This window comes from Chelon labrosus (assembly GCF_963514085.1).
Source record: "Chelon labrosus genome assembly, chromosome: 6".
Classification (NCBI taxonomy): domain Eukaryota; kingdom Metazoa; phylum Chordata; class Actinopteri; order Mugiliformes; family Mugilidae; genus Chelon; species Chelon labrosus.
The window spans coordinates 2,817,737-2,845,725 of NC_140342.1; the positions used below are offsets into that span (position 1 = coordinate 2,817,737).

Below are 27,989 nucleotides of genomic sequence, written 5' to 3' on the forward strand. Positions count from 1 at the left end.
TGTTACTCAATATGCCACTTTATTATTAAAACACATGTATTGACAGCTCACAAACAGAGCAAAGCAGGGCTCGCAATGAATGCATGTAAAACAAAAAACTACAAAACAACTAAAAAAAGAAAATCACTGGATGTCAGTGTGGCCTATCATATCTCAAACAGAGACTCACACACAGCTACCATACATCTCTGGTAATGGCGTGATAAATGATTTTGACTAGAATTAAGATTTACGGATAAACTGATTTTGGAATCTGAGCATTGCCACCATTCTTGGATGAGAAAGAGGACAGAGTCACTACTGGTGAGGTCAAAATTAGGCCATGCCCCCTCTGCCCATGGCTCCTCCTCTGCCTCCTCGAGAGAAAGTTCCTGAAATATATGGAGAAACATGAGGCCATTTAGCATTAATGACTGAGATAAATGTCACTGTTCATGGTGTTGATATTCAGTGCTATTCCCTGCATACTGCGCTTCAATAAACTGCTTCATCATTCATTGTGATTACTCGTGAAGTTACTGGTGTTCTCAAAGTGTGCACTACATTGGTGGTGATTACTAAGCCAGCCCTGTTATCTAGCCTCGTCTGTGGAACGATTTGAGTTTCTTACCTCTACGGCTGAGTAATGTCCTGGCCTCCCCCCTTCCTCCTCTACTTCCTCCCCTCATCAGAAGCTGACTGGTCATTGTGCGGCGCTGAGGAACACTGCTCGTGTCTATGAGCAAAGCAAGAGAAGTTTCAGAGGAGACAGAGGCAGTACCTATTGCACATATAAACCACTTTCAGCTGGGCTATCAAAAAGGGGTTCAACCAAAAAACAACTCCGACAGGTTGTGATTTTTAGTTGTCTTTGTCATATGAAGATGTGCAGCAAAAACCGAAAAGAATTCCTTCATGAGTCAATGGGAGTCACTTCAAATGGAAACTTCCTCAGGTGAAAGAACTTAATATGGGACGTTTTTAAAAGTCCAGGGACTGAAGGCAGTAACATACTCTGCAAGAACAGAGAAATGTGTTCTTCTTCTCAAGGTGGCAAGAACAAGAACAAAATTCATTCTGGACAGGTCATTTATACTTCACAAGAAACTCAAGTGCAGAACTTCTGGGAACTTGCGTCAGACGGGCTTCTCTGTGCACAATGTTTGGGCTACCTCTTTCCACGGAATGGAATAAGACAACCAAAAGAGCCACAACCATATCAGGGAAAAAAACAACATAATCCAGGAAATTTCAGTCATGTGGTCTGCATGTGTATCTGAAATGCTTATCCTGGGTTTAAATGAAAATCCTGCTATTATGATTGGAATGTCAGTTAGTAAACTAGTATATTACCAGGATCTTGGCTGGTAGACGGCAGGGATGCGTCATCACTTTGCTGTCCTGCTGACTCAATGTCTGTCTGACTCTCCAAGGAAGATTCAATACCAGGCCTGGAAACACACAAATACACAAAGGAGGATGGATTAGATTTTTCTGGCTCAAAATAAAACACCTAAAAGTCACGATGAAAAGAAGAAGACATGTTCCTATGTAGCTTATACACATAATATACACATCATCTGGGCTTACATATAGAGCTGTACTTGACCTTTAGTTAACTGGCAGCTTGCTGAGAAGAATCAGATCAATGAATGTGTATGCAATACATTTAACCATAGACTGTCACAAAAATGGATGCCATGACAGCTTCTCAAAAGTGAAGCCAAAGCATGTGGAGCTCCCCTCGTTGACCGGCTGCAGTACAGGTCATAAACTCTACCCCCTCTATGTTAGTGGACGGACTAGGGCCAAACTAAAACACTTCAAGTACACTTCTAATATATATTTTTTTTCCAGGATGGTTTCTGTCCTTTTAGGGAATAAATATAATGCCGATGTATGTGCAAGTGTCCATTTTTCAGAGAAGTTTTGTTTTAGTTAGTTATTTGACAGTGTGACATCATGATGATTGACATTTGCAACTGACGGCTACAGCTACGTGAAGCAGTCCCATAGGACTGGAAAAAAAACAAATGCAGTGAATAATCCAAGTGGTAGAGGTAGAGGAGCGCACAGTATTCTATCCATCTAGCGGAAGTATGGGCAGGTCATTGATAACATGGCTCCACTCTCAGACAGTACTGCTCAGCCTCTGCCTTCAAACTTGCAACATGGCGCCGCCCATATCCCTGCGATACTAGCGTCAGTTTGGTCAGTGGGAGGAAGTGGAGATGTCGTCCATTTTATCTACAGACTGTGATATAAACCCAGAGCCCATGACTGTGTTTCTCACCCATCCCCTTCCTGCTCCATGAAGACCTCATCACCATCATCAGCAGCACCAGCCATTCCAGTGGAGGCAGTTACCATGGGAACCGACTGGGAGGCCATGTTGTCACCAGCATCTGAGGGCAGGGACTCAGTAAAGACTGTCACTGACGGAGAAACAGACCGTATGACTACAACTGTTTAAATGTGACAGAGTGTGTGTGTGAATTATTTTATTTTATTACCTGGTGCAGCCACTTGTAAAGGCGTGGTGGGGACACTCCTTCCTCCTCCATCTTCATCGTGAGCAGCCAGGAACAGAGGAGACTCATACATACCTAAACCTAAAAACACAAAAGGTCAGGTGTTAAAAATATAGAGTCTGTTACTATTGATATGATTATTTACATATACAAATGCCATGTGTCACAATCAAGTGTAATTGTGTCAGTTTGGTACCTCCTTGAGAGGCCAACTGTCCCAGGTCAGAGTGCGAGGATGATGTCTGAGGCAGCAACTCTTCTGGAGGCCCAAACCTGAACCTGGTGGACAGACCTGCTACCTGAGGAGAGCTGAGGAAATCAACGAGAGAGAGTGAATCACTTCTGTGACGCAACTGTAAAGTGCTGGTAACACCATTTTGCATTTGTTTATTCTTGCAGTCTTTGCCAAGGAAACAAGGCTTAGTTTTTTTCTTTTATTTTAAAAGATTCTCTTTAACAAAGAAAAAAAAAGTAATCAGACTGTGAGACAAAGCATTCATTCTTTTCATCCATTGTAAATATGTGAAATACAACAAAAGTAGCAAAAACTGTGTGAAAAATGCATCTGGTGCTATTGTAGGGTAGGAGTGTGTTCATGTGAAGGTGAAACATTTTCAAAGCGCTTTGTTCTGCAAGGATTAGATAAGTGCAGACCATTTAACAGAAACATCCTAGTGTGTATGGATCTTACTGTATAGCCTCAGCGAAGCCATCGTTGCGGTGTGGTACTACCAGAGTGGGAGTACTGGGAACCATTCTGTCATCATCATCAAAGAAAGGCTGCTGTAATACGCAAACACGCCGCGTTAGCTGAAACATTTCCGTCATATGCTAGGCACATGCACGCAACACTGTTGAGACCAACAATACAATTCATGCCTCCACCACTGGAACTAAATATACATGCATGAACACACTTCTCTTACCATACTGCCTATTCCTGGGGTTAGTTGAGGTCCACGTCCTGCTGATGGTCGTCGTAGCTGAGAGGACTGTCTCTGATTAACAGGCACAAATCACTACTGTCAGATTCAAGAAACCATTTTGGGTATTTGCCATATAATAACTTTGAGTTTAACAATTATCTTTTCAGTCTTTATGTTGTTCAACGTTACTTGGTTCTTTATGAGTTCAGGAGGTCTGTGTGTTATTTTCACCAACATACCTCCTGGGCATTTTACTACTAGGTTACTAGGTTACTAGGTTATGACTAGGCTCAGACTAAATTCTAAATATTGTTTTTAAAAAAGCTGAAATCAATAGTAAGAAGTGTTTACTACCTGTGTGTGTGGGGGTCCCAGCTCAGCAGCTGGAGGCTGGATGTAGAGCCGTGGTGGGAGGGCGTGTGGGGGCCTACGTGTATGGGGCAGGCGGGGTGTGAGTGATGATGAAGTGGAGGGTACACAAGAGGAAGTTGGAGGGAGGTGTACAGGGTCTCTGGAGGGGTTGGACTCTGATGTTGCACCGCTGCTGCTTTCACCTGGAAGAGACGATTGAGTCATATTAGTTGTTTTCAAGAGGAGGATGCATCGAATCAGTCCTTTAATTGTGATGTGCTCACCGCTGTGTGTCGGCTCGGAGGGACGCTGGGAGCCTGAAGACGCTCCACTCACATTCTCCTCAGCATTAGTGGCTTCTGACGGCTCTTCGTCTTCTTCCTCTTCTCCAGCCTCCCTGCTTTCCTCATTACTCTCGTCGCCTTCCCTCATCCCGCTGTCGGCAGCATCATCGTCATCTTCATCTTCATCCTCTTCCTCCTTATACTGAAGCAAGAACTAGGAAGTTAACATCTGAGTGACAACAGACAAAGCTCAAAACACTTGGACAAGTTCTTAAATAAGCAGTACCTCGTCCTCTTCTTCTTCTTCTTCTTCCTCCTCCTCTTCCTCTTCATCTTCTCCCTCTTGCTTTTCCCCCTCTTTGCTCTCGCGGCTCTCGCTGTCTGTGTCGATTACAATCACGTCCCGAACTGTAGCTGAGCCCAGGGAGGACATCTGATCAGAAGGGACCGACTGTGACACACCCTCATCCTCGTTGTCCTCATCATCTTCAGCTAAAAGTGGGAAAACCGCTTCTGGGAGGGCCTGCAACGCAAACAGAAAAGTATTTTAAAGGACTCATATCATACACATTTACAGATCTGCTGCTATTTCTGGCATTCTATTGGTATATCTTATCATGATGGTATGAACAGTACAGTTAATTCAGAAGAAAATATATAACAGGAAAAATTGGAAAACCTAATGAAAAGCCTCATTTGTTGAAATGTTTCATAAGCACATTATCCCAGGGGAGCTGCTTAACGGTAGTAAAATCATGAAGATTAGCTGCATTCACAGAAAAACTGTCAAAGCCTACATTCAAAGTATGTTCCTTTTGCTCATTTTCTTGATCTTTCTTTCTTTGAGTGAAATTTCTCAGTTTGGGATTAATAAGGAAACGATCTATCTTGAGCCAGTTTGGTTTAACTGATAACTCACCTGACTGTCATCTGGTGAATCCTGTCGCTCCACCTCATCCCTCAGCTCTCCTTCCATCTCCTCCTCAGCTTCCATCTGAAACACAACACATAGGCCGCTGCAGTTACACATTAAAATGAAAACAACGCGTGGTACTTTCTGCTTTCTTTTGAGGTTTTAGGGACAAAATATACATTTATTCTTGAAGAAAGGTAGTATAGTTTCAACTTTCTGAAGCTTTTCAGCTTTGAAATACTGCATGATAATCATCCTGTAGACAATAGGCATGATAGGTATGAGCCTCCTATTGGATAATTACTGCATGGAGGATTATCTTTCAGCTGGCAAAGTTATTTAACCCCAACTGATGCAATGAGTAGCTTCTCATTTCTCAAACAACCATGTCTAAAGACACATCCCGTGGTCGTGAAAAAGATGTTAGTCTGTTTGAAAAGGGTCAAATCATTGGCATGCATCAAGCAGAGAAAAAAATCTAAGAAGATTGAAGAAACTACTAAAACTGGGTTAAGAACTGTCCAACACATTATTAAAAACTGGAAGGACATTTACATTTTTCTGGTGGTGACTTTTTTTTGGCCAGGCAGTCTATCTATGCGCACTTCAGTTCAGGTCAGCCCAGTCTCTGGGTGTTTTGTGTTTGTGTTTACCTGCAATGCTATTGTTGGTTTTAGTCGTAGTTTTTTAGTGATCGGAGGTGTATGTGTACTCTCTGGTCTGCTCTCCTCCTCCTCCTCCTCATCCTCTCTGACACGCTTTGAACCTGCTGTCAGACGCACATACCAGGATATCAATTAAAACCATTTAGCTATATCTAGTCAGGCATGAACAGTGAGCTGGAAAAAAACAACAAATGTAAAAAACTCTCTAGTGTTGTATCAGAGAAGACACAGGTCAGTCTATTTCTTAATAATTAAACACTTTCACTACAGTAATTTGCTTCTTTTGTAAATGTTTTATGGGTTGACAGCTGGTTTTGGGCACGGCCCATCTCACCTGTTCCAATCAGGGAGGAGGATGTAGATGGCCTCTCTGCCTCTGTGCTAGAGCCTGAGCTCTGACTGGAAGCCTGCTGCTGAGTAGGCTGTACAAAAGCTGTGGCCTGGCTGCTGGTTGGCTGAGTTATGGAGGTGGGGGCGTTCCCCAGACTGGAGCTGGTCGAGTGTACAGGAGCTCCTGCACTCATCAACACTGCACATAGAAGCATAATCCATTGATAATTCACACGTGTGATTTAACCTTTACCAATAAAGCATACAGTATAGATTTGAATGGCAAGAGATCAACTTTTTATTTTCTTGCTGCTCTTACCCTCTTGACTGTCAGCCTGTGTGGTCGGCATTACAGTGGCTGTAGGCGTTGGGGTGGGGACAGTTGCCGGGGTAACCATAGGCCGGATGCTGGCACGAGGCGTGGCCTTGCTACCAGGGGAGGGGCTCGGCTTATTGCTAGGAGATGGTGTACTTGTGGTGGGCCGGATGTTGGCAGTGGGAGGCTCAGACAAGCTGGAGCTAATGGAGAACCAGTGAGAAGTTATTACTATCGTTACTTTTTTGCAAGCAGTGTGTTGTGTTTGTTCTATGCTACTGTTAACTATTCTGAGCTTTTGTAACTCATACAGAGTCTGGTCTGGTTCTGCAGAAGTTTTCTATGCTGCAATCAGATTACATCCACTGTATGTAAACTGGATTTTTTTAAAGCACTTCCCATAGAACGTTTCCTTTTTTATTCATTCTTCACAGTCTCTGGTGTTTAAGCATGCATGTGTATGTCTTCACTAGTTACCTTCCCCTGTCTTGAGCAGGACTCTTCAAAGAAATCTGTCTCTGGTCAGCAGATCTGGCCTGATCACCCACCTTTTGCAATCACATGACAGAAACAAGTGTTAGAGAAGAAACTGTAACACAGAGTGCTGGTAATATTTCAATAAGTTAGGTTGCTTTGAGCAAATTATGTAGAAAACGTTTAAATATTGGACATGCATGTCATTGCTGCCTATACTGTATGACACTGCGTTAAAATCTCATATATCTTAAACATATGGATCCACTGGAAAAAGCCGTCTCATTTGGTCTATTTTGATGAGGAAGTCAATCCTCCATGGCTTCAAACTATGATCCATCAGATCCACACTTAAAATGATTCATGTACCTTGGCTCCACTTTGGTCCTGTGGCTCCTCTCTGGGGTCAGAGTGTGTTTGTGTCTCTCTCAGTTCTCTCAACTCTCTGTCCAGGCGAAGAAGTCGTCCTTCGTACTGAGACTTGAGGGCATTCATTCTCACCTCCAGTTCCTCCTTACTCTGTTTCAGTTCTTCTATCTCCTGACTGAGCTGCTCTTTAGCATCTGCAGGTAAAGTTAGGTTAATAAATGTAAATATTGTAGCAGGTTAGTTTGTTTACTTGTATTTTGTCACCATGGCTTCCCTTGACAGGGTTTGTATAAACGTACTGTTTAGCTGGCTGATTTTGGTCTTGGCTCCCATAAAGACCTTCTTAGTCTTCTCATCTTTTTCAGCCATCTGTTGTTTGAGCTGCTCCTCTCTACTCTTGGACTCAGACAGCTGTAGGAAAACAACGTTCATCATTATCCGATGATTGTTTTGGAATGTGGTTTTTAACGGAATGCAAATGCACACTCCAGGTTGATTATTGCATGGTTTAGAAAAAACAGTATTTGGAGGTACCTCCTGCCTGAGTTTTGCCAGCTCCTCTTGTAGTGTCTGGTTAGCATCATTTGCAGCATTAGAATCACTGGCCTGGATAGACTGAGAACTCTGGTTCTGAGTGGCCTGTGTGGCTTGGCTAGCATCATTAGCCTGGCTAGCTTCAGTTAACTGCTGCTGCAGGGTCTTGATGTCTGTTTCGCGCTCAGCAACCGTCTGACAAAGAAGTGAGAGATACATTTACAGAGAAATAAAGTGACATAATTATAAGGAAAAGATTAAAAATAAATAAATAAATGGGCGTGCCGTATACAAATGTATTTTCCAGTTTCTCGAAGCTAAAACGCAATGTTAAACTCAGCTTCTCCACACGGACATCCACAAAGAAAATAAATCTTTGTTGCTCATATTCAAAGATTTTAAACCCTCTGGTATTGATTTAAAAATACATAGGTAAAAAAAATAGTTAAGAGCTTTTCTCTGACCTTCTGCAGGCTGTCCAGCTGGCCTTGAAGCTCAGTCACCTGTTAGGAGAGTAAGCAAAGATACAAACACAATCTATTACTTGTACATATGACAAAAATTGTTTAAATACAACAGTAAGTTCTGTGCTCTGATACCAGAGGAGCACAAGCACAGACACACATATGGGTATGACTTAATCAAGCAGTTAATAAATGCATTAGGGTAACCAGCATCTTCTGGCATATTTGAAGATGTTTGAGTTGTAGGAGAAAAACTAATTCCCAGCTGTTAATAGTCTGTAGTAAACAGCTGGGGACAACCTTTACATAACATGTAAAACTAGATTTAAGCCTACATCTATTGGTCCTTGACTCTGAGACAGAACTGCAAAAGCTACTACAAATGTTTTTATGTAGAACATGTATAAAACCAAAATCAAACCAAGCCAAATAAATAGTAAAGAATGTACTTCACCTTGCTCTCTGCCTGGCTCAGAGCAGTTTTGAGGTTGTTGATTTCCTGGTTGCTGCTCTGTTGGCTGCTTTGTTGAGTCTGCTGTAGTTTTTTCTGATTGGTGAGGTTCTGCTGCAGAGCCTCTTTAGCCTGCTGGAGCTCCCTCTGGATCTGCTGAATCTGGTTCTGACGAGCTTGAGTTTGAGACTGAGCTGACTTTAACTGGTTCTGTACCTATATATCATATTAAAAATGAGGCAGTTAGTCTGGTTATTGTGGGACTTTTGTTTGATTTTTTTGTCAAGTGCTGGGTAAATTTCTTTTGGTTCTCAAGTTGCAGGACACGCACACCCATCAGGATGAGCGTTACAAATGATCAAAATGTGAACCTTAAATCAAATGTTGAACGAATGGTCCAAGTCTTGTGTCAGTCTCAGGAGATTTCTTACCTGCTGCGTGTGATTCTTGGCTTGTTGAAGCTCTTTCTGACTCTGCGTCAGCTGGTTCTGATTCTGCTGCAGTTGGGTCTGGGACTGGGACAACTGGGACTGGACCTGTAGAGGCAAAGAGGTGACAATGTAGAAGGGATTCCTGCCTTTCTGATGTGTGGTCGGTATGGAGAGCTGCATATCCTTGCTTTTCTCCTTTCATGTTCCAATACAGACATCCTTGTTAGCTTTGAGTTAGCTTCACTGTGCTGTACCTGTGTTAGCTGGTTTTGGACCTCCTGGAACTTTTCCTTGGTCTGTTGAGTTTCCTTCTGGGCAGCCTCTAACTCTTGTTGGGACTTCTGGGCCTGGTGGAGTAAATAAAACATAAATCAAATCATGTCAGTAACCTGAGCCAGCTTGAATGAGAACTGCTGCCTTGCCTCAGTCAAGTTGCAGTATACATCCACGGTATGTCTACACAGAGAATAAGACTTTGAAGGAATTTTGTGTGCACAATGTTTTTGCACAATACATACAGTGGATTTTGACCTTTGACCACTAGTTTAAAAAACAATTTATAAAGTTATTTAATAAGGAATTCATAAAGTGGAGGGGCAGCCTTATTGCATGCCACCGTAATAAATATCAAAAAGTCTTTCTGTTCACCTCCTCCTGTTTTTTCTGCACCTCCTCTCTCAGTGTGTTCAGCTCCTCCCGGGTCTTGCTGAGCTCCTCTTGGGCTTTGTTCAGCTCCTGCTGCGCGTCCTGGCTCGTAGCCGCCTCACTTCCTGCTTTGGCGGCCGTTTCACTGACCAGCTGGAAGACACGGACAAACTCTCACTGCAGTTTTCATTCATGCTCATTAGGTTCAAACTGTTTGCACAATCATGCTCACACCTTGTCGTGCTGAGCTTTGAGCTCCTCATACTGGGTCTTGTAGCGTCGTCCAATCTTCTTCACCTGGGTGATGGTCTTGTTCTTCTCCAGAATGTCATTGTTTTTTGTTTCCATGTCTTTTTTCAGAACGTCTCTTTCAGAAGTCAGTCGGACCACAGAATCTCTAAGGGCTTGCAGTTGAGACTGAGCCGAGTTACTGCTGGCATTAGATCTGATTCACACATAAAACACTGTTTTAGGATGCACTGATCAAAATCCTAATGAGCATACTAGTTGTTGGAAGAGCTTATTCGCCATGATGTATCCATGTGTGTTAATGGGTGTTCTACCTGGTGAGTTCAGTTTTCAGCTTGGCTGTCTCTTCAGCTAGCTGTGTGATGCGTTTCTGCTGAGTCTCTCTCTCCATGGTGAGTTTTTGTTTCTCCTCAACATCGCCTTCTTTCTGTTGGCTAACCAGTTGCTGTGAAGGAAGACAATTGGAATGACATGATGACAAAGGACTACAACATTATGTAAAAACTGCAAGAAAGAGTATAAGGAGACACCAATATCATAATCATTTACATATATGGAGGTGATCACACTTTTGTAATGCAGTACAGTTACCTGTGCTCTGGCCTTCCACCGTTTGAGGTCTTCCTCCAGTAACCTCTTATCAGCCTGCAAGGAGCCATTTTTCTCTGACAGCTGAGACAGAGAGTGATGCAGAGGACTGATGTCTGACTGGAGCTTTGTCACCTGGTAGAGACAAGGTAGGTGCAGTGTGATGTTAATATGTATGGGATTACGTCATGAGGAGGAACATCCTCTTCTTTTGACACTATACCTTAGCCTGAGCTTGCTGCAGCTCCTGCTCAAGTTTATCTCTGTCTATTTTCAGCATCCTGTTGGTTTCTTGAAGAGCATTGATACTCTCCATCTTCTTCAGCTGTTCCTCCTGCTGGGCCAGAGTCTTTGCTGTAGCCTGAGAGAACAGAAGAGGCCAAACAACTTATTATAATGAAACTGTAGTCCCTCGTGCCACTTTTGCTTGTTTTAGTTAACACTCTAGGGAGAGTGGTGGTTTATCATACCTGCATCTTCTCCCTCTCTGCATTTAAAGTTTCCTGTAACTCCTTCAGTTCTCTGTCTTGGTGTTCCACTCGCTGTTTGTAGCGGAGAGCTTCTCCATCAGATGCCTCACATTGGGCCATAGCAATCTCCTTCTCCCGTCGTACAAACCTATGCCACAAACACATGATTTAAACTCATTTCTAAATGGATACGTCTGAGGGATTAGGTTGTTGGATGAGAACTGTAATGATTCCATTACTTGACATTTTTAACCCCCTCTCACAAGTATTTATGCAAACACACAACTCTGTCTGTTGTAGAACTATTACCTGAGAATTTCTAGTATCTGTTCAGTGGTCTTCCCTTCCTCGCTGAATGACAGGTCAAGCTGCTGCTGCTGTTGGTGTTCTTGTTGCAGCTGCCGACTCCTGGAGGCCATATCATCCATCTGTTGATGCAGGAGACCATTCTGCTTCCCCAGTTCCTCACAGCGACGGCTCTGAGCCAACAGGTTCTCCTGAGGTACAGTCGAAGTAAAAATAGTTAAACAGGTGTAACATTTATGTGAAATGTGTTTAATACGCATAACTTGTGAAGATGAAGAACATTTAAAGTGGGCAGTTTTATTGTTTGACTATATGTGAAAATTCTCAATCATCCAAAGAAAAGACAAAGCCAAAACAAAGTAGTCTGGATATTCTACGGAAACAAGTACTTTAAGCTGTCATGTACTACCTTCAGCTGTTTCTCTACTGTGTTCCAGGCTGCAGTTTTTTCCTGGAGGAGGGAGGACGTCTTCCTCAGTTCCTCCTCTAACTCCCTCTTCCGTGCTGCTTCTTGTTGGGATCTTTTCTTCAGCTCTTGCAGAGCCTCCACATCAGCAGCATGAAGCATTAGCTCCCTCTCATACTTTGCCTGTGCCTCTCCGGCTAGCTTAGTCTGAGGGAGAGAAGTATGGAGAATTAAGTTCCGACTTGAGGTGAAGCACTAAATATTAAAAAATGGTATATTAAATGTGAGTGTGTGCAAATAACCTGCAGCAGGCTGTCCTGTATGGCTTTCTGCTCCATTGTTACAGCAGCAGCAGCTCTCTCAAGCGCCTCCTGCTGCTCTACCTGGCTGGCCTTCAGATTACGTTGCAGCTCAGACACCTGACAAATAAAGGACGGAAAATGACTACAGCATTTGGATGAAGTAACCTAGAGGTTACATTATGAAAATAAAACATCTCTTTCATAACCAAGTAAAATAGTTGAAGAATAAATGAATTGATTTTGATCTGAATCAAATCGCATCAGGCCTTTAATTAAATAAATTCAGAAAAGCAGTAGCAACAGCCCTATTGTTTAGTCCAACCATAAGTCTAAAGAATAAAATGAAATTTATCAACATTAACTAATCGACAAAATCATCCTATGTGAGAAGTTGGAACCTGAGAATGGATAATATATATAATTCATTAAATAACTTAAAATAAAAATGGTAAAATTGAGTGGCCAAAGATTATTTTACAAAATGAGTTTAATGTATCAACACAGATTTACTCAGATAAAAGACTAACAAATGTCTTAGTCAACTGACTGCTGGAGACCACCTTGGGCATATAACTATCTTTGTGACAGTTACAGCTGTACACTGCAGTACTGAGAAAATTGATTCATTAGTAAAGATCAGTGTACAAACATTCATGAAATGGATTCTCATGTAAGGATAATTTATCATTTAGTAGCTAGTAATAAATGTATGAGGACTCAAACTGTGTAACAGGCTTACTTCTTTCTCCACTGCGTCCACAGCTTTCCTCCTCTCCTCTTGTCCCTGCTGATTAATTTTCTCCAATTCTACAATCCTCTTCTCCAGCTGCTTCTGCACCTCCTCTGACTCCTTCAGCTGGACCTCCAGAGGGAACCGTGACTAAATGACGGAGAACAGTAATTAAGCATGGTTGTGAAGATGTGTTGGTACCATAGTGGAACAGAGAAGGAATTATACCTCCTTTTCTTTCTTCAGGCTGTCTTCTAGAGTCAGTACCACAGCTCTGTATTGTTCTACAGTAGCATTAGCATTCTTCAGCTGCTCTGCTAGTTCACTGTTCTGTTCCTCAGCACTACGCAGGAGACCTTTCAAGTCTGAGAGTTCCTGCTCTGATTGGCTGGGCTGCTGGGAGGCTGCTGGTACTGGAGAGCGCACTGTGAGAGACAAAAGAAAAAAACCCGTTATAGTATAAGCTTTAGTGATTTTCTCTTATAGGAGACCCTGTTGTCCTATTCATTTCTCCACCCTTTCTGGAATGTAAATTTAAGAGGTTGCCCTGAACCCCACTTATCAACCAATCTACACCTTAGCAGTTAAGGTGCCAGTCTCTGATGCTGTACAGGCCCATGCTAAGGGCCTCTCTGAACTCTGAGGACCTCAACTGAGTCAAAAGGACAGAGATTTACAATGTGGTGGAATTTCACACTTTCTTCCAATTGGTCTTGAATTGAAAGAGCATCAAGAGGATCACAGGAGCTTAAGGACAGATAAAAGGAGTTACCTCTCCGATTCATATGGACAGAATCTAAAAACCTTAATGTTATATTCCATAACATTTTAAAGCTGTGATTCATTAATTTTCCCTTTCAGTGATGCACACATGCAAACATGCTGAATCCCTCCTTCTTTCTCTCACCAGAGTAACCCTGGGGTCAAACCCAGATAAGGGTCATAAATTCCTTTACCGGCCCAGAATAAAATCCTGGAATTTTCTTCTCTGCATAAGCCAAAGTTTGATACTACGTTTATCAAAATTGTAATCACCTAGTAAGCCATATATTGTTTGTCAGGAAGTGTGCTAGATCACAGTGAGACAATTCTGGTTTTTGTACAATAAAAACTGAGTAGCTAGCTCAAATGCAAATAATTGTTCTACAGTAAGATGGACAAACAGTGCCCTCAAGTGACTATCCTTAAAACATTTTTATTCTTTTAAACCTTGTTGGAATTAAACTATCGCTGAACTTTATGAATGTTCTTAAATTAATAATAGCAAAACTAATAATGCTCATGAAGTACTTTGTTAACAGTGTAGTGATACTGATTAGAGCACAGATGGTATATTGCTCATTTGCATTTATGTTATTACTTTGTTTTAACCTCATGTTTATCACTGGAAACACTGTTGATCTTTGCTAGTTATAACTATTGAAACTGTTATCACAGACACCATAACTTTTCATTTATCAGTAACATATCTTCCATAAGGAACAACCTGATGTTATTAATTCACTGATGCTTTGAAGTTATTGATTTTGTCATTCAGACATGTTATCTTATAATGTTGAACAATGTTGAATGTTACTGCTAAGGACTGCTAAGGAACCATGTCAGAATGGAAGGATTAACTTAGTTAATATAAAATAATTTAAGAAAATCAGGTAACAGAAAATCTTCAGACAAAGACTAAAGCTGGACAACCGACCCAAAACACACCCTGTACGCTTCGTTCTTTGCTCTTCTTCACACTTCTTCGCGCTTTCCTTTGCTCTTCTTTGACCTTCTTCGTTTCTTTTGTCAAGCACTTTGCACGTTTTATTCGCTCTTTTTATACATTGTAAGTTTTGACCGCTCTCTAAGTTTTGTGGTCTTTGCCAACAACTTGTGAATTCGTCTGCAGCGTTTTTCCCAAGCTCTGTTAGTGTCTCGTCTGACTCTTTTTACCGACGCACATTTTGTAGCAAACTTTATTTTGAAGTTTGAAGCAAACCTCAGTTAACAATCTTCGTTTTTATAACTTAGTGAATTTAGCTGGGTACTTCACAGAAGCGACCCTCTCTCTTCCACGGACCAAGAACCAGATCATCACCATAACAACATGCGGTCTACTATCCTCGGTTGTACACCTACAATGCTCTCAAGCAAAACGACCTCGCTGGGTGACTGAAGCTGCAGACCACGCATCAAGCTGTGGTGCTGATTCGTCATCACCGGGTCATACCGGGACACGCTGACTCCTCATCATCACCATGTACTCTGCTGGGAAAACTCTACGAAAAGTAGGCTGAATCTTTCCTGCTGTTACCCGCTTGAGATCAAGAGTTGGTGTCATTCTAGCTTTGAAACTCCCCATTATCTTTCAGAGAAGTTTGGTCAGATAAGTTACCATAGGGTTAACCTACTCCCATTAGTTTAACGCTATAACACATCTCCATCCTTCACCATTGCTCCGCAAACACTCCTAACTTGTTATTTCAGGTCTCATTATATCCATTCTATTTGATTGTACACGTGCATATATTCATAGCTGCCACTTCAGTAAATAAATATTCATTCACACTTGAGAAGTTGTCTGTGACGTTATTTTACAGCAGAGAATTAATGGTTTAAAATGTGTTAAAGAATTCATCCCTTTGGTTATGAAATGCATTTGAGTTTGATAAATTGATTTAAACCCGTGTTCTTCCTACATTAAAAGGAGGTGGTGCCCTAACGAGACATTTAAAAGTACATGATATGCTACATTCTTATATAGACAAATAGTAACATTTGTGCATGAAATTGTTATAATGTCTGTGTCTATCAGCAGAAGCACTGATTACCTCTCAGAGGTGCTCGCAGGCCTGCAGCTCTGGTAGCTGGTGTGGTTGTGTTGCTGGAGGTATTAACAGACTCAGAGGAGGAAGCAGACGCCAACTGCATTTTCAGTGCAGCTACCTGCTGTTCAGAGCTACGCAGCAGCTCCCTGGTCTTCTGCTGCAGGGTGTTCTGGGTCTCCAACTGCTTCTTAGCTTCTAACAGCTGAGCCTGCAGAGAAGGGAGAGGTAAGAGAGAAAGAAGACCAGATTACTGGACCTTGAATGTTACTGACAAAATGATACTTTCAGTCTAATCCCTCCATAGATGAATTATAGTAAACAGTCTAACAATACTTAATTATTCAAAGTAAATAAACACACTACTACTTCACGTACATCCATAGTGCGCCCTAGGGCATGTCTCTGCGCAACTTCCTGGTCCAACCTGGTCTTCATCGCAGCCAATTCTGTCTCCAGTTGTTCAATTTTGTTGTTCAGACGCTGACGAGTGTCAGTCTCTGTGCGGTCCATAGTCAACTGTGCAAATATGGCAGAAATAGGAGACAAAATGAGAGACAGAGAGAGAAAAGGAATCCAGTTTACACATGGAGTGATTGATCAAAGAAAAGCTGTTGCTAAAAAAAGAAGCTGAAAGGTTGTGAAACTATATGAAAGTGAATGTTAAGCTCCTGTTTGACTACCAACATGGACAAAACTTCATCATGCCAATGCATTTCAGTAGGACTCAGCAGGGCATATTTTGCTTAATGCAACTAATAAGTTTTACTACTGACATACACTGAACATGCATGACCCGTATTTATCCTTTTGTGGCCCATTATGAAGAACCACAGTTCAACCCGTGTAACACCAGATCCACAGGCATCAAATACTAATGGGGCGTTCTATTTGTCCACCGAACTCGTTTTCCGAGTCGTTTTCCCGAGTTACGAACCGGAAGTTGCAAATACAACGCCCCCGAGGTCGTATATACAGGTCGTCAACTCGTCGAGGCTCAGAGGACCCCGAGTTCAGTTTCCAAGATGGCTACCACGAGCGCCACACGTAGTAAACATTGTGGTTTTCTACTATTTTAAGCACTTTTGTCTTTGTTGTAACCAAATGTAGAAGTCGTACACATAGCAGTGTATACGGTTACCTAATAGGCATGTCGCTACAGCTAAATACCACTTAATAAGTTATTTTGTAGCTTGTGCAGTTTAAATTGGCTAGAGACGCTCCATGTTGCTATGACAACAATGCCGAGTCTTGAGCAGAAAGCGGAGCAGTAGCCTATCGTTAACGTTAATCAAAACGGAATATTCAGATATCAAACTGTGAAATATGTTTGTGTAATATGTAGTGAACATGTGAAATCCGCCGTGGTTGCACTGTAAACGAGATAAACACTATAAACATCTTTTCTCCGACCTGTCGTGTTGTGTACAAAACAGAACGCAAAAACCCGCTGTAACTTGTTTTCCGACACGGATGTGACGTCACTCCCGAGTTGCAAGTCGCGCTTACAAGACAAATAGAACGCACCATAATAATGGTAGTTGAATGTCATTTATATTTGACTAAAAATGTTCCAAAATTTATACATCAGTACCCAAAATCAGATCCAAAACATCTGAGTGGACAACAGCAACAAGCACTGAACAACCTTATGGGTGCATGACTGGAGGTCAAGTAGAAAGGGTAACATTGCAAACAAGGAGTTCAGAACAGACTCAAGATTTCGACTATTAGGGAGCATTTTTAACATACGTTCACCTAAAACACTGAACCTTTGACCAACATAGATTTGTCCCAACAATTTATACATGACAGAGAAGAAGCATTTAAAACCATGTTGGTATTATGTTGTACCTGTATAGCCTTGAGGTTGGTCAGCAGCAGGTTCTGGTTCCGCTGCTCTGCCAGAATGGCTTCCTTCTCTCGGCAGAGTCGGCTCTCTGCTTGCCTTAATATCTCTCTCTCTTTAGACAGGTTCTCCACGCGCACCTACAGATTACAATGTAAAAAAATTAAAACAAGTATTAATTGAGAAATAAACAGAAACGTACGATAACTGTGAAGGAAGGTCAAAGTTTTGTGTGTATTTTTGGTAGATCTCCAAGAGAGATAAATTTTAAGTATTTCTTAAGAGACTTAAGAGCAAAGAGAGAAATGTCTGTTCACAAAGCTATGAAAACATTAGGGGTGTGCATCTCTCCAATATAAGACGATTCGATACGTATCTAGATACATGGGGTACGAAACGATTCAGGAAGGATACATTTTAAAAACAACCGATTCGATTCGATTCGGTAGGATTTGATCCGATCCGATCCGATTCGGTACGATTCGGTACGATTCAGTGCAATATGATGTAATCCGATGAGTCTGTGCAAATTCTCATTTGTCCAGGTCAAAGGCATCTCTAGGCAATTGAATCAGGTCAACTGGACTTGGTTTTTGTCTGTGAAGACGTTTCGCTCCTTATCCAAGTGGCTTCATCAGTTCGAGAGACTAGCAGGCAAGTCTGACTAGCCCGCAGACACAGACAAAAACCAAGTCCAGTTGACCTGATTCAATTGCCTAGAGAGTAATCCGATATAGTTCCTTGTTTAAAGTAGACATTTTACATTATGAATGTTCCTAAATCAATCCTAAAAATGTGATATTGTTTACCTTCATAGTGATAAGTTTAATAGAGTCTCGCGAGATTTTTGCGGGAAAGAGAGAGAGAAAGAGAATAAGCAAGCGGGGCTTCCAGCTGTATTGCTGATATACCGTAAATTCCGGACTATAAGCCGCTACTTTTGTCACTTGCTTTGGACCCTGCGGCTTATACAACGAATTATGGATTTTTACAGCTAACGGTCACCAGGGGCGCACTATCATGGAAGCGCAGGAGCGAGACAGACAGTTTGCGCAGGTAACGAGAGCAAAACAAACCAAGTGAGTCCAAATGCAGTACGAGAGCTGCTTTTAAGTTAAAGGCGATCGATCTGGCTGACTTTTCTGGTATAGTAGGCTGGTTATTTTGATACAGTAAACGGCCGTGTTACTGCACCTTTACTGCTGTGTTGGCTGTTTTCGAAAAAGATGCTGGTTATTTTGTTGAGCAGCCGGGTTACTGCACTTTTGCTGCCAAAACGAATTAAATTTAGCCATTTAACGTTATTGCCTCGTCAAGCTTTGTAAGCTTTGTTTTTTGTTATACTGCACTACTACGGTACTGCAGGAAGTACGCTAGGAGCGCACCGTTGTATTATTTGTGCACTGCACGAATGCTGTTTGTAATGTCAAAGATGTGAAAGTTTGATCGATTGATTGATTAAAAGATTTATTGTGTTTGTCAAATGTAAATAAATGGGACGCTTTGCGTTTCCAAACAGTCATTTCTGTCCCGACGATCCCCTCCGTGGTAGAAGAAACCCTTACGGTAATTAAACATTAAAACACTAGCGGCTTGGGTGCGGCTTATAGTCGGGTGCGGCTCATGGAACAATCTGTAGTTTCCCCAAAATTTAGCTGGTGCGGCTTATATTCAGGTGCGCCTTATACGTAGTCTGGAAATTACGGTAATAACCCGATTCATAACTTTGTAATCGGGCCATCGACCGGTTCGTGGTACATTTAGATCGGTCCAGGGGCTTGTGTATCGATGCACTCACATCTTTTAAATCAAAACCGATTTCCGATTCATATCGGTAATTTGTTACACCCCTAGAAAACATAGTCAATTAGTTTGAAGGAGCTATGTGCAAACCAAACAGCCTATGTTATATATATGTATTACATTACTGAACAAATTATTTATTATTTGAAAATTAACTTGGTCTTATGGGAAAGTCAGAAAGAATGTGACAGTTGATTTGATTAAAAGACAGCTGGAGCCTCAATATCAGATGGCTAGATAAAATTTGGAATCCACAGCATTTTGCACTGTTCCAGGATTTTAGATCCAATTTCCACAGGAAAAATGTCAGGAAGGGCCAGTATAAACAGGAGGAATGCTTGCAGCAATCAATAACTCTAATTACCTTTCTTTTAAACCCCACCTTTTAAACAAATTCCCTGAAGGTTTAATAAAGTATTCTGATTCTGATTGATTCTGATGAACTTACAATCCACAGATTGGCCATAAGTTAACTCAAAAATAAGTAAAATTCCTTGTGTCCCAAGCTCCACAATAAATTTGTTAGTACTGGAAGAGCAGAAAAAGGGTTTTCCAAAAATGATGTGTTCTGTTTTACAACATGCATAACATCCAGGTATTTGTCTAGCTGTCACGACTCCACCTTACCTCTTCCAGGGCCAGTTTTTCAGTAGCCTGTCTCAGATCCTGGCTCAATGTGTGGATGACGTGCTCGTGTCGTTGGGCTGTTAGAGCCATTTTTTGGTTCCTCTCCTGTAGGGCAGAGATCTCTCTACGGTAGGCTGATGCAGTCTCCTGGAGAATCTCATACCTGATGTACACAGGAACCAATAAAGCAGATGCACACAGAGCTCAGATCTGGATACAGACAGTTATTTTAAAAGAGAGCAAAAAGGCCGTTCATCAAACAAATGTGGATCCATCATTACTGCTTTTTTACTAACACACCTCTTGTTGCTGAACTCCAGTTGAGAAGTCATCTTGGCCTGACTGGAGCGGAGTTCTGTCAGTTGCTTCTGCAGCCGGTCGTTTGTTTCATTAAGCATCCTGTCATTCTCTGCCTTCTCCTTCTTATACAATGCGAAGGCATCGTTGAGCTAGAAATGCACAGGATAACTTAGAAATGCACTGTATGCCCCGCTATACATGTGAAGATGAGGGGAAATGCAGCATATACATACAGTAGGTTTGTACAAACCTGTTTTAAAGCAGCTTTTGTCTGAGCAGTCTGTGCTGACTCTGCAGCAGCAGCTCTCTGAGGCATAGAACGTGTAGCTGGGACAGAAGGACGAACATTTGGGGGTTGGGAAGGAGAGTCTGGACCTGCAGACACACACAAATACTTAGTCTTATTCTGTTGACCAAAGGTCATCACAAAGATCCATATATATATGTATTTTTGGGTCACCTTCAGGGGGCAAGTTGAAGCCTGTGCTCTGTGTTAGCAGTGCCTTGTACATGTCTCTCTGCCTAGCACTGGAGTCCGCCAGCTGTTTCTGCTGGTTCCTCTGCTCTTTCAGCTGCTCAACCTCCTTCTGAAGTTTATCCACACTGGACTCCAACTCTGATATGCTGCAGGGAACCAGACATTCAGAGCTGATCTTTACATTGCATGAGTGCACACAGATAATTTGCTAATCTGCACCCTGCTTTTCTTGTTTCACTTTAGATTTATTTTACCTGATTAATTACAGTATGCCTGGTTAAATACAACAAACTGTCAGCTGGCATGTTGCTTGATCCTCTTTTAAAATGTACCTGGTGGTTGCTGCTAATGTCAGTTTACAGACATCTGTTAAAAACTGACGTCTGAAAAATAAGGTCATTGTGTAGCTTTTGTCTCCCCCTTTTGCCAGTGAAAGTAATTACCCAAACACTACACGTCTGATGTATTTCTACAGTTCATCCATTCTACACTCATTCTGCATTGACATAAGACAACACAAATGGAGTTTTTTTTGTAGCATCAGGGGCTCTTCTTGGACGCTTCCTAGTTTCCATCTATCTAGTATTTTTTATCCTCAAGTCACTGTAGAAAATCTAATGCAAGGTCTTGAAGATAGGTAAGAAAGTTTTGTGCTGATGTTCCCTTTCTCCCAGTGCAAAGCTGAAATTAATTTAGTCAGTGAAGGCCAGTAGCGGTTTTAGGCACGGGCGAACCGGGCAGCCGCCCGGGGCGGCATTTTTTCATGACACAAGGGGGGCGGCACGAGCACTTGGAAAGAAATAAAATAAACAAATAAATCTGCGCCGCTACATGGTTTTCTATTATCTGTCATATCTGTGTAGGGAATTGGCAAATTGGCGCCCCCTGCAGCTGCAGAGGAGGTGGTCTCGCCCGGGGCGCAATTCAATGTAGAACCGCCACTGGTGAAGGCCCTTCTTACCGTGCTGATGCTGCATGGCTCTGTTGTCTGTCTTTCTCATCCTCCAGCTCCCTCAGCCTTCCCATCAAGCTTTGGTTCTGCCTCTGGAGCTCCTCCACACTACGGAAGGACAGCTGGCGAGGGCTGATGACCTCAGAGGTGCTGGAAATGTCGGCAGAGCGGTCGTCGTCCTTGGTAACCTGATTACCTCTGGCTTCCTCCAGCTCCACCAGCAGAGCACACAGCTGGACCAGGGCAAATTAATCAGTGGAAGCATCAGCACCATCATTTCACTTCATTTGCAAAATGCTTCCAAACATTTACCATCAGTCCTTTCTTCACATGATGTAGGCTACATATATCTTCCAGATAAAATTACAAATGAATTACACTGTAGTATTCATTCCTCCTAATGTATTGATATACCTGTGCAGATGTATCCTCAAGCTGTCTCTCAGTCCTCAGTTTGTCTCTCTCCGTAGCATCAGAGTGCTGCTTGGCCTCGTCTTTTTCCTTCTGCAAACTGTAGATTTCCTGATGGCAAAAAAAGTTTTGTCATAACAAAACAAGTCATTATCTAGATCCCACAACTGAATCAATGTATTCTTAAAACAACAGACACACCGTTCGAGCCTGTTCCAGTTTGGTGCACAGAGAGGCCATGGACCTCTGCATGCTCTCGTACTCCTCTCGCTGGCGTTTGAGGACAGGTGCTTTGGACTCCACCTCCTGGACAATCTCATCCAGCACCCTGCTTACTCTCCTGCTCTCCTGCTTCTCAAGCTGCAGCTGTGTCTGACACTCAGCATAGGCGTTGTACAGCTAAACAGAGAGACAGCAGAGAAAGAACTTTTACTTGCTAAACAAACAGCATGAAAGTACAGCAACAAAAAGTAGGAATGTCCCAATCTTGTTCCTTCTGACATGAGTTCAACACTGTTACCCAGCTCTGGTAAACCCCTTTAAACTCACATCAAAAAACTTCATGCCTGGCTTGACAATTGCAGCAATGGCAGCTGCTGAGGGACACATGGAGTCCAACTGCTCCTCAGTCAGAGATGGCACACCTGGAGGGGAAAACACACACATGCGTAAATAACGATGACAGAGTTTTATTAAGATATAACTATATAATTCTTTGTAGAGGACCGACACAAATAAGAAAGTTAGACATATAATATCTCTAATGTGTGTGCATGTTCTTACAGCACTGTCTGCCTGCAGCCTTCATCGTGGCATTTTCCAGCTCCTTCTCCATTTTTTTGACCTTCTCTCTTAGCTCCGCCTCCAGCCGCGTCTTTAGCTCTTCACCCTCTGACACCTTCTTCTCTAGAGCCTTGTTAGCTACAAAGACAATCAATTTAATCACACACAGACCATCAACGACACTAAGCACATGGAAGCCCACACTTCACAAGTGGCATCAAATGCCTTGTTCAATATATAGAGATTATATAAACAGTAAATATTGTCTTATCAGTGCTTCAAACGGTAGGGAGCAATCGCCACTAAATTATATTAAATAGGGTTTATTGGTATATACATTCAAGACAATTATAAAGTGGAGTCATACCTTCCCCGGTCTCTTTAACCAACTTGCTGAGCTCTTCTACTGCTCTGCTCAGTTCTTGGTTCTTAGTCTCCATATCTGAGGCTGCACCCTACAGGATGGAACAATGTGTTAAATAATAACAAAAGAGAGGCCTTTACATTACACTACGACATAAAGAAGATGTCTCACATTGAAAAAATATAAAGCAGCATTTATTCTCAGTGCTTCATGGTGATTCTCACCTTATAGAGAGAAGACAACTTGACGTGAGCGTTGAGCTCATTGCGGTATTTCTCCTCCATGGCAGTCTGCTCATCTTTGGCCTGGGAACACATGCAGATATATGTGGATATGGCTATGGGCCCAGGGCAGATTTCTTTCTAGTCAAATTAGTCATACGATGAATGAACTGTCCAAGGTTTTGTCCTATCATTAATTACCACTGATGCTAAACTTTGATTTTTCATTTATAAAAATTGTAACAGATGCTTAAAGAAAAGCCCATGTTTAAGAGTAGTAAAAACTTGAAAAATAAATCTCTTTGGAGGTCCATTTAGAACAGATTAAAAAATGTGGCATTAATTTTTGTTTACTGCGCATTTACTAAGGAAATTGAGCAATTAATCACAATTACATACTTTATTGACAACCCCAGTAAAAGAATTTCATGTATCTTTCGGCAAAGTGGCAGTTATCAATATACGAAGTATGTGATTTCAATGAACCATTTCCAGTGAGTGTATTCACTTAGAGGTTATTTCTCAGGCAGCCCAGAGAGCAGAGAGAGACCATCATTATATGGCTACAACAATCACCTTCAGTTGATTCAAAATGCTGCAGTGAGAGCACCGACAGGAATTAGCAAGAGAGATCGTATTTCTCCAGTTTTAGCTTCTCTTCATTGGCTCCCTGTAAAATCTAGAATACAATTTTAAATCCTCCTTACATACAAGGCCCTTAAAGGCCTAGCTCCATCATATCTGAAAGACCTCATCGTACCATATCATCCCAACAGACCACTTTGATCTCAAAGTGTAGGCTTACTTGTGGTTCCTAGTTTTAAAAAGTAGAATGGGAGGTAGGGCCGTCAGCTATATCAGACTCCTCTCTACTTTTAAAGTTGGGCCTTTTTGATAAAGGTTATAGTTAGGGCATCCCTTAGTTATGCTGCTATAGGCCTAGGCTGCTGGAGGATGATGCACTGAGCACCCGTCCTCTACTTTCTTCTCTCTCACACTGAGCTCCTGTCCTCTAATTTCTTATCTATTACTACTCATATATTGTGCGCTACTACTGTATAGCATGTTAATAGCGGTGTGTCCCGCTCTCTCTCTTTCGCCATCTCCACCACCCTTTCCCTCTCGTTCCTCTTGCTGCTCTCTTCTCTCTTTTTCTGTCTCTACCTGGCTGGACATTCGTTATTAGCCAGAGGAGGAAGGTAAAAATATGGAATCCTGTCACACATGTGTGTAACACTTTGTCACAACAATCGTACTGAATGAGTTTTGATGAGGTCACAGTAACCCTGATAACCAAGTTCTTATCACCTCATCCTTGAGTCCAAATGGACCAATTTTGAACAGATTCCCTAAAGGCCTTTCAGAGATATTATGTTCACGTAAATGGGACAGACAGGCCCCAAAACATAACGCCCCTGACCACAGCTTTTAATGGCACAGAGGGATAAACAAGTGCAAACAAAGCAAATTAATGTGTGTGAATGTTCATGAAGTTGTCATCTGGAATACCGTCCATTCACCTTCACTGCATTTCACAAAGTCACAGAGGCCGAACCAAACGTCTCACATATTATTACCATATTTTGCTTTTTTTTTTGCTTGCAGCATACTTCCTTAAACGCTCTTTAGGTTTGTTCTAAAGCATAGAACAATAATAAAGAAAAGACTGCTCCTGTGTAACTAAACTTGTTAATAACATTATTAGCCGAGGGCATGTCTAAATTACCTGTTTCAGTTTATTGTTGAGGTCTTCAGCTCTTTTATTCTGGCTTTCACTGGTTTCCTTCAGAGAAGTGAGCTGACTTTCCAGTCTGGTCACCTGTTGAAAACCAAGTTATTACAAAATACATTAGGACTGTAATTTGAACAACTACTTAACACCTCATTGTATTCCTCAACCACCTGTAATACAGAAGAATAAAGTCAATAGGGAAATCACTGCTATATTTGTGGATCTATTATATAGGCAGCTTTCTTCGTACCCTTATCCTCTGTGTACGTATTTGTGTGTTACCTGTTCCTTGCTGCTCTTCAAGCTGCCCTGCAGCTCCAGTATCTCTTTGCCTTTCTCTCTGTTGGTGTTCAGCAGTTCTTCAGTTTTGGTCTTCAGTTCTGCAGATAACCACTCGATTTTTTTCTCCAGTAGCTCTTTCTCCTGCTCCATGCGTTTCTCACGGTGCTACAACACACAACAGTAGCAAAACTAATTTTGTCACAACGGTTTTCAAGAGAAAAGAATCATCAGCATCAGCTGTACCACTGAGCTGTGGTGGTCTCTGTAAAATCTGGCGCGCAGTACCTGTACAGACGCTGCAGACGACTGTATATCATCCAGTTTTAACTGCAGCTCCATCTTTACTTTGTTGGTGTCTGTGAGCTTCTCATTCAGGCGCTTTACATCCTCTGGAAATACCCAAAATTAACAATCGTAAACCAGATAAAGAAGGGACTTTCCGTTACCCCTATAAGCAAATAATTAAAAGTGACTGACAACCATGGAAACCTAACTTACTTATTAATGCACAGTGTATCAACATTCTGTCTTTGGACTCAACCTTTTACCTGTAAGGTTCTCCACTTCCTGTGTTCTCTTCTCCAGCAGCCTCGCCAGCTCCCTCTTCTCTGCCTCAATCTCATATTTGGCCTTGGTTTGCTGCAACCATATAAACATATATACACATCATTACGCAGGAAGTGTTCGTAGAAAATGGAACTACTATGGTCGTCTGAACCCATAGTAGGCTGTCAATAGTAGCAGATCTATCAATGGATTTGTACAGGCTACATATGTAATTTTAGAGATTTGTTCATGTAGAATAGGAGGTCTCATTTCAGAGAGGTCACTTCAAAGATGTTCCACAATCATGTGATGACAGACTAAAACCCATTTCTGCAGAGAAAAGAGATTTGTGTCATAATGAAGTGACTAGTTAACCTGCTGCGCTGGTTTATCTTCAGTGGTCTCTCCCTCTATTCCCTTCAGAGTGCTCAGCTCTTCATCTGCACAGAGAGAACAGAGAGAAAAAGAAAGGTTTCTTTACATTAAAACTTAATCTTCACACATTTCAGTCATAGAACACTGGTAATGACTCTGATGACCAAACTCTGATTTCTGTAACTCATTTGTCTTTCACTGATCTTTCTGAAAGATTTCAACATGATACTTGTCTTCTGTGCAGACTATACACAAGTTCAGCCTTATTGTGTAAACATAAAGTACATCATTATGTTGCAAAGCAGATCCAGCAAATACAGAGCTACATATTTCATTCTAGACGGCAAGAAACATGAAGACACACGTCGTAGCAGGAAAAACGTGGGAAGACTCACTGAGTTTTTTATTTTCCTCCTTGAGGGTCTGCAGATCTCGGGTGGCAGACAGGATCTGTTCCTGACCTTCCGCCAGTCTCTTCTCAATGTCAAAGTACTGCTGCTCTGTGGGAGTACAACATCCAACAGGAATGCATGAATACACAACACACCTATCATATTTATAAAAAAAAAAAAAAAAAGGCACAATCACTGCACCACAGTAGCTACTCAGTTTTGGGAAAACGGCATCTCAGTGTGCAAGGTATGCTCACTTTTATTTCATGTACGTTGCTGTGTATATTTTGCTACCTAGGCAGCAAATGGGAAGAAATCCAAAATGGAAGTGTGGTGTAATTTAAGTGAATTGTATTAAATTAACTCCACTCCTATTTTCATTCATCTTCATCTTGTAATTTTACAAAATGCATCTTACAAAACATATAAAAGTCAGACATTTACCCAGTAACCTATTATAGAAGGGTTGTTCATTTTGGAATTAATTCAACACACCACACAGTAACTTCTTACACAAAGAGTCAAGTTTATACCCTGTTAGTGTCACTCTTCCGCCAACGTTAGCTTTAGCATTGCATTGTAGCTACAGTGATGATAACGAGCACTTGCTAGCGTACATTTAAAGCCTAATCACTGGGACGGCCTTAGTATACTGGAATCGAGCATGGCACTCATATCGTAGCCCACATACCTAACAGCTAACTAATATCAACTCGGCTGTAGCTACGTACCACTGTCTGCTTTGAAGCGCTCATGCTGTGTCTTGAGCGCCTCGTTAGCATTCTGCAGCTCCGTTACAAACTTCTCGAGCTTGTTTTGGACGCCTTTCGGGAGTTTATTCAACTCCGTCCGCTCCAGAGCCTGCAGGAGGACGACCGACATCTCCACCTATTCCCCCTTGGGGAAAAAAAACAGCAGGTGGACGCCAAAATCTTGTAAAACAATCTTGAATTGTACCTTGTCCGTAACCCCGCTGAGAACTAGTTAAGAAAGTGTCAAGCCGCACTCATACGAAGCAGGATACGAAACTTCCACTTTCAAAATAAAGGAACCATTGGCCATCAAATTACAGGGTAGTAAAAAACTCAGTGTCCTTATCATGTCTGTTGATTCCAAAATACTACTCAGTACAATAACTGATTGCTTTTAAGTTGACCGTGTTTAACTTTGAATCTTCAACAAAATGACCCATAGGCCTACATTTTGTACTGCAACTGTTGCTTTTTGTGTCTGACACAAGTTTTATTTTGAAAAGGAACCAGTGACGTTTCTCTACTTGTTCGTCTAACTTGATAATGTGATTTCCCCCTCTACGACAGAAACATGCGACGGAAATACGTCACTGCGCAAAGC

At 41.8% G+C, this 27,989-nt stretch overlaps 1 protein-coding gene across 1 annotated transcript; it reads right to left on the reverse strand.

Moving 5' to 3' along the window:
* On the reverse strand, positions 1-27,970 carry LOC311488964 (nucleoprotein TPR-like). The gene is made up of 55 exons (XM_084545836.1): positions 27,368-27,970; positions 26,640-26,744; positions 26,245-26,309; positions 25,872-25,962; positions 25,609-25,712; positions 25,324-25,488; positions 25,036-25,128; positions 23,313-23,393; positions 23,092-23,179; positions 22,725-22,862; positions 22,491-22,585; positions 22,143-22,340; positions 21,945-22,052; positions 21,540-21,763; positions 20,561-20,724; positions 20,351-20,475; positions 20,101-20,249; positions 19,801-19,963; positions 17,376-17,510; positions 15,900-16,040; positions 15,528-15,732; positions 12,943-13,139; positions 12,724-12,864; positions 11,985-12,101; positions 11,686-11,889; positions 11,280-11,467; positions 10,971-11,118; positions 10,724-10,861; positions 10,504-10,635; positions 10,227-10,357; positions 9,898-10,108; positions 9,667-9,816; positions 9,273-9,365; positions 9,019-9,123; positions 8,591-8,803; positions 8,137-8,175; positions 7,673-7,867; positions 7,438-7,549; positions 7,139-7,332; positions 6,773-6,843; positions 6,299-6,498; positions 5,984-6,178; positions 5,638-5,753; positions 4,991-5,065; positions 4,358-4,594; positions 4,072-4,273; positions 3,791-3,990; positions 3,437-3,508; positions 3,202-3,293; positions 2,707-2,819; positions 2,493-2,591; positions 2,273-2,414; positions 1,333-1,430; positions 611-715; positions 1-371 (listed from the first exon to the last, which is right to left on the reverse strand). Exons 1-55 carry the CDS (start codon positions 27,516-27,518, stop codon positions 316-318), a joined length of 7,569 nt encoding a protein of 2,522 aa, XP_084401962.1. The 5' UTR covers positions 27,519-27,970; the 3' UTR covers positions 1-315.
* Between the last annotated feature and the right edge of the window lie 19 nt (positions 27,971-27,989).

What these genes read in the sequence shown, in the direction of transcription:
- LOC311488964 (XM_084545836.1), bottom strand. Translation starts at nt 27,518, where the DNA reads ATGTCGGTCGTCCTCCTGCAGGCTCTGGAGCGGACGGAGTTGAATAAA. An exon ending in CAGTAGAGAAACAGCTGAAG is followed by an intron (nt 11,468 to 11,685) that starts GTAGTACATGAC and finishes ACTGTACCTCAG; the next exon opens with GAGAACCTGTTGGCTCAGAG. An exon ending in GGCTTCGCTGAGGCTATACA is followed by an intron (nt 2,820 to 3,201) that starts GTAAGATCCATA and finishes TGATTTCCTCAG; the next exon opens with CTCTCCTCAGGTAGCAGGTC.